Genomic DNA, 7,049 nt, shown 5'->3' with positions numbered 1-7,049 from the left:
CCTCCCTTCAGGCACTCCCAAGCGATCCCAAACATGTGGATCTACTAGCTACTGTAAAAATATGTCTGAAATATTGCTGAATAGAGATGGTTTGGGGCAGCCTGTTGCTGGGGTGGATTTTAATGACACCTGTGTCTCTTTCCTTGTGTTCAACTCTCAATGAAAGCATCAAAATGTTGTCTCATTTTTTTTGTTAACTCGTCTAACACCCAATGAATAATATTGAGAAGATTTTTTAGAGCTAAATAAAGTATAAGAGATGTTTCTAGTGCCCATAAATAATGGATAGAGAGAGTTTTATAGTGGTCCAGCCTCAAAAAGATGGGTTACATCCACTTAGTCACTATCATTAATATTGCAAGCCATGAATTACATTTGTATTTAACTTTTAGTTATTTTGCTCCATTAAAGTTGGAGAGCTCTCTCTGTAAAAAGTTGCCGCCCCTTTTTTCCTCTCCTTCTTGGTCCATACTTCTCTTATTTATATTGAAGAGTTAATGTTACATTTGAATGTTGACTTAAGTTATTGAATCTTGTCAAAAAATTATACAAAGTTACAATTGACTAGTTTTTATGCATGATCTGGCCAACGGATAGTGATACTCAACAAATAGATATAACAATAGTTGAAGTCTTCTAATAAATATATCAATAGATTTTACTATCTGGTATTTTGTTTTTATTTTTATATAAGGTTATTTAAATTTCTACTCTCTAGTGCGTAGGTGTTCATTTTTTTGTAATAAATGACAGCTTTTAGTTAAGAATAATTCATATCTTCTATTATAATATTAAGCATATTTAAGTTAAATCATGTGATGACATATTAATTACAAGTTTTTTTTAATGGGAATATGTTAAAGCTTTTTTAAGTAGATAGTATATATTTTTGTAACAAAATAATATATATGCGTGAGAGAGGGAGGGTAACGTGGGCATCTGAGAAAAGACTAGTAAACAGATTCCGAACAAAAATTAGAACAGGCCAAAACAAAAATGTGTGATATTACTTAAATACTCAAATTTAATATAAAAATTATACTTTTTATGAAAATAAGATAAAGTAAATATAAATTAGCATAAGGTTAAAAGTGGCAAAAATATTGGTCAATCAGCTGCTTATCTCCTCTTTTACTGCTTATCTCCTCTTTTACTATATATTAAAATTTGAATTGTTAACATTCTATATTTTCATTTATATGGGGCATAATGCCGAGGATAAGATGGTATGAAGTCCTATATATTGATAGCATACATAATTATAACTATTATTGTTTTTACGTATTTGATGATCTTTCTAGCATTAATAGTTTTTAGTAGGAGTGTGCAAAAAATCATCAAATTCAATTAGAACCAAATAATCCAATTACAACTAAATGCCAAAAATTAGATATCTAATTATGATTGGGTCAGATTTGATTTTAATATCCAAATTGGATTGGATTGGTGGTTAGATGATATATGCAAAAATCCAATAAAACTGAACCGATACAATTGTATATATATTTTAAAAAGTTATCTATTTATTTAAAAATATATATTTATTTATTTATGATTATGCTTATAATTTATGTTGTATTTGTATGGTGTTGTATCATTTTGAACAAATTACTCAATTTATTTATAATATTAAGAATTATTTGAACAAATTAAGCTAAATAAATGCTAAAAAATATTGGATGAATCCAATCTGATCAAATACATAAGTAAGGAGACACATCCAATTGATAAAATCAATTCAATACAATAGATAATTAGATCGAATCGGTTGAGACAAGTTAATTGGATTTGATTGGTTGTAAAAATCCAACATCACATGGATAATTAGATCGGATCGAATAGGCCTAAAAATATTAGAAGTGATCCAATGAACACTCCTAGATTTTACTATAATTATTATTCTTTATTCTTTAAAATCTCAAATCATGGGTTTGTGAATCTAAGTTATTTTCCCTCAAAAAAAATCTTAGCTATTTATATATTTTCATGTAAAACTTATTATTTTAAGAATCATTACTGATATTCTACTACTAGCAGCATATATACGAGTACTAGTACGAGAGCAATGTGGTAGATAACGTGCATCAACCGGGAGGAGTGCTCAAATTGAAGGTCTTAATATATATGATCTCTCTGCATATATTTGTAAATAAATAATTAGTAGAAGGAAGTGAAGAGAAAATAAAATGTGGTGCTAACATATTTTTCATTCATGTAAATTTGGTTAGACTGTTGAATTTTCAATCCAAGAGTTCCTTCCAAAAAATAAAGATACAAGAGTGGAATGGGGTGTGTAATAGTAATCATTATCATCAACTTGATAATATCTAGTGTGGAATTGTTCTTTTTTTTTTTTGTAGTATATTTCACCTACATTTTCAAAGATCAGTTAATAATGCATGCAAGTATCTGGCATTCAAATGAAGAAGAAATCTCCAGGCAATGGATTGAAAAGACTTGAACTAGTTTGGTGTTCATGACAAAAACTATTAAACCCATTAAGAGAAGGTTAGGAAAAATATTGAAAGGAATTCTTGCTTGCCTTTTAAAAAATATAAACAAATATTCTACTCAATGCTCCATTTGTTAACAGTAGATTATATCAATAAGAATGTGCCTGGAGATTTGCCAACAGAATAATATACCAGCAATTACCACAACTCCCTTGCTCAATTACCACACTAAAATATCTATACAGAGCATTTCTTTGTTTTATTTTTTTTCCTCTTCAACATAAGATACACTTAGGACCTGAACCTAGACCACTCTCACACACACTCATTCATCCAACTACTTGACCCAGCCCTAAATGGTAGAGCATCGCTTCAAATGTGAATGTTCAAAAATCCACATAATTGCTCCATCAAACCTGGTTAATCAGAGAGAACAAAGAGCCTTAAAGCTATAGAAACCAGCATCAGTACAGCCCTTTCATTCTGCAGTATGTTGCATTCCATTTTCTATCATTCGGCTTTCCCTTATTGAAACTCCAACCCTAAGCTAATATAAAGTTCATTGCGTTAAAGTTAAAACAAGAATTCCAGCAAATCAACTTCTATCCCATCAAATGTACACCTTGACTATGGCAGTCCATAAAGCATAATCTGTAAAACCTTCAGAAATACCAGCTCCAAAAGGTTCTCCAAAGTTTATCAATGGAGTTCTTGACACGCATGAGATTTCACTCACTCACATTGACATGTCATCAGACTCCTATGCTCCATCAAGATGTTTGACAGCATCCAAGGGTCTTCCTTGTTCTTTTTTAAGCTAATAAGAATCAAAATAATTTAGAAAAAAAACGCAAACATCACATATGATTGAATATTAGTAAACTGATGCCAGTACCTGCGCCTCTAATTCAGCAATTCTATGTAGAGATGCCTGTTCAATGCAAGCACGGCGTTCACGCTCTTCTTCTAGCAAGCCGGTAATATGGTACCTAAGCTCAGCCATTTCTTGAGCTAGATCCTCTGCTTCATCTTTTGCTTTCAACTTTTCTTCTCTCAGCTCTTCCTAATACTCGCATAATTGTTTGAAGTTAATTGGGAAAGGACAAAAAGACCAGCAAAACTTAGAAAAGAAGAGAACATACAAGAATGAAACCACACTAAATCATGAATACAGATCTTTGGTGTTAAATCCCATTTATATCAATACCTTTAGTTGCTTCACAATAAGCTCGTATTCTTCAATTTGCTTTGACATAGTTTCCATTTTCTCCATAATATCTTCACTTGGCCCCAGAAGCATTTCAAGGTTTGAAATCAGCGAACTTATGACTTCTTCACAAGTGCTTCGGGAATAAGGTAAAAATGTTATGTGTACGTTAGATGAAAACTGTATAATACAGAAGCTTAACTCATTTAAAAACCTTTAAGAAGTAATAATTAGATACCTCATTTCTTCTGACACAGTGAATTTGCTCTCTAGTTCATTAAACAATGGTTTTACATTGACTTGAGATGCATCCTTTGCAAACTGTTTTTCAAGCTTTTGCCAAAATGTCCTAAAATTTGTTTCTGATGTCTCAAGCTTTTCCCGTAGCTCTTTATTTTCCAATTCTAGTTGTTCAATAATTTTCTGAGCATCCTGAAATTGACCCTCAAGCTTTTGAATCAACTGATTCATTCTAGTTTTTTCTTGGACAGCTTCTTCCTGTACTTTCTCAGCTTGAAAGCAATTCTGCTCCAAGGCCACAATATCTAGCTTCATGCTCTCTATTTCACATTGGGAGTCTAATGTTATAGATGAAATCGACTCCCGTAAATTTTCTATGGACAAAGATGAATTATGTAATTCCACTTCTTTGTTTTCTAGTTCCTGTATCAAGAACAAGCACTCTGAGTTGGACCTCTTCAGTTCCTCCCTTAACCTTCCAACTATCTTCTGTAAAATTTCCATGTCTGCTAATTTCAATTCAAGGTAGCGTACATGCTCTTCCAGACAGTTTACCTCCGTGTTTCTTGCATTTAGATGATCCTGTAGGTAATCTGTTATGAATTATAACGGGTTAAGTCTAAAACTACCATTTGTTTATTAGTGAGTTTAATTGCAACTGCTTGGTATAGGAAACAAAGTTTTGGAGATTCGGATGGGCCAAAACAACTTTCAAGAATATCCAATTTTCGCTCTAGGCCGTGCATGGATACATAGTTCTAAGAAGTATCCAATTCAAAGACTGTGACTTCTACATTCCATGATGATTCAATAAAGTAAATCACAAAATTATATTACACCTAAAGAGAACTAACAAAGAAAGCAAATAACAAGTTATAGAAGTACCAATTTCTTGAGAGCAGTTCATGAGCTCTTTCTCTAATGTTTCAATGTGCTTCTTGTCCTCTGTACGGGCTGTCGATAATGAAGTCACATGATTTTCTAGTCGCTGTATAAAAAAACTTGAACTCAGAAACTCAAACAGCATGTAAAGAACAAGAAATGCATAAGAATCAATGATTGTAAACCATTACACTAAACTAATTAATGCAGCATCATGAACATTACCCTGATTAATTTGAAGCTTTGTGATTGTGACTCTTTCAACTTGTCTTTCTCTTTTCTTAGCTGCAAACAAACAAATGGATGATAATTATTCCATTACAGATACAGTATTCATGGACATAAAAACTAGGAAATATTTTCTTACAAAATTTCTCAAGTTTGCGGCAACATGATAATGGGTCGGCAGTATTATCAAATAATTGCATGCCAAATAGCATGTGAGTTACACCACATCAGACATATTATAACAAGTACCATTGCAAAGCAATAATCGTAAACTTGCAGGACACCAATCATCTGTTCAAGAGAAAATGTGAAGCTCAAACTCTTCAACTTTCCATTTCATTCAAACATTCATAATGATTTCATATGCAGAATCAATACACTCACACACACAAAACTTTAAGCTCTTATAGTTCTCGTCAAATCTTAGTGTTTAAGCTTGATTGAGAAACATTTTGAAACCGAAATAGCATTTACTAAGAATAATTTCTGAGAGCAACATCTAAATAGTTAAACAAGAAACATATGTTACCTCTCTACATCTCGTTCCAATCTCTAATAGTTCTTCGACATCAAAAGAGTTTTCACTTTGACTCCTGCCGTGGCTAGACATTTGTGTAAAAATAAAAAATCTTAAACAAATGTGCTCATGCAGCGTATACCTGCGTTTAAGAACAAATCCAAGAATCCCATCAATAAAAACTACAATAAATTAAAAAGATCAACAGTAGCATTTATAGAACAAGACAACAAACATAACTATCGCAACATACAGTACTAATGATCATGAAAGCCTTTTCCCCTAGAGAGAGAGAGAGAAAGGGAGAGAACATTGGCTATGTTTTAGCAATATAGAACATGTTATGATGTCCGTTTAGAGATAATATATATTAATACATAACTTTGTTCTTGTGGGGTAGTTAAAAAAGCAACTGCGCAAATCACGTCCCAACTCTTCAATTAATATTTAATATACAAATATCAAATTACTCCAATGAAGCTTTAATCCTCGTTCCCAACTCAAAATTAAGGGCATGACATACTTTTTAAGAGAAACAAAATTATAAAAAAAAATATGGAAAACACGAATGGGTTTGGTTTCATTCGGTGCTGAAAACGAAACCCTAAAACAGAAACTACAGAAAATTGTATATAGTATAGAGATCAAAAATGGGCACTCAGCGGAACTAGTTCATCATAATACATAAACATTTAATACTAATATATACATATGTATATATATATAGAGAGAGAGAGAGATTGGAGATGCTTTTACCTAGCGAAATGAAAAGGGTTAAATCAGATAGAGTTGCAGTTGTGAATATTGAGGTGGAAGAGTGGAGGTTTGGAGAACAGGAAAACTCAAGATCAAACAAATTGGAGGATTCGATTGGGAGCGGCGACGTGTCGTCTTTATTTTGAACGTTCAAATTTGGAAAAAACAAGAAAGCAATGCATCGAGAAAAATGATGATTAGATTACTTCCTAATCTTACGACTACGAATATGATGTCCGTCTCTCTTTGTCTTTTACTGCTGTCACTGTTCTCTTATGTTCCAAACGACATCCATTTTGTCTCTGTCTTCTAACACTCCCTCATTCCCTAATAAAAGGCTTTTTCTTTTTTAACAAAACCCCCTAATCTAATATTAATATTGAAATATATGATAAAATTGTGGCACTATATCTAATTTCTCTTTTATATAATAATATTTAAATGTGAGAGAAGTATAATATAACAAAAAAAAATGCACAAGTGTACAAGAATTCATAGATTCTACCAAAATCAAAGAACAAAATTCAGGAATATAGAGCCATGCTGATCATTTTTGTTCTTTAATATTATTTTCTTATAATTTTTTTAAAGGGGTATTTGTGACATAAATTTTTAATATTTTCGTGTTTATACACTTATATACCTAATTTTTTTTATCGACGGCAAAAATACTGAATATTACGTTTTTGTTACATTTGTCACTACCAAATCCGTTAAGTGCTGATATGGTTGTAGTGATGACATGTGTCTCACTACCATTCTACCA

The 7,049-nt window shown here is 31.9% G+C and overlaps 1 protein-coding gene across 3 annotated transcripts; it reads right to left on the bottom strand.

Moving 5' to 3' along the window:
• Positions 1-2,565: 2,565 nt before the first annotated feature.
• Positions 2,566-6,478, bottom strand: LOC133830609 (uncharacterized). Of its 3 annotated transcripts, none has more exons than XM_062260618.1 (8): positions 6,284-6,478; positions 5,540-5,669; positions 5,008-5,067; positions 4,786-4,888; positions 3,899-4,493; positions 3,661-3,796; positions 3,349-3,516; positions 2,566-3,260 (listed from the first exon to the last, which is right to left on the bottom strand). In XM_062260618.1, exons 2-8 carry the CDS (start codon positions 5,618-5,620, stop codon positions 3,186-3,188), a joined length of 1,218 nt encoding a protein of 405 aa, XP_062116602.1. In that variant the 5' UTR covers positions 5,621-5,669; positions 6,284-6,478; the 3' UTR covers positions 2,566-3,185. The 3 variants fall into 3 exon arrangements, with proteins under 3 accessions (XP_062116602.1, XP_062116604.1, XP_062116605.1); XM_062260620.1 differs by having other exon boundaries at positions 2,566-3,270; positions 6,284-6,476; XM_062260621.1 differs by lacking the exon at positions 6,284-6,478 and adding an exon at positions 5,150-5,301.
• Positions 6,479-7,049: the final 571 nt, after the last annotated feature.

The sequence above is a fragment of the Humulus lupulus genome, chromosome 4 (genome assembly GCF_963169125.1).
Source record: "Humulus lupulus chromosome 4, drHumLupu1.1, whole genome shotgun sequence".
NCBI classification, from domain to species: Eukaryota; Viridiplantae; Streptophyta; class Magnoliopsida; order Rosales; family Cannabaceae; genus Humulus; species Humulus lupulus.
Note: the sequence above shows the minus strand (reverse complement) of the source record. Positions and strands in the feature narration are given on the sequence as shown.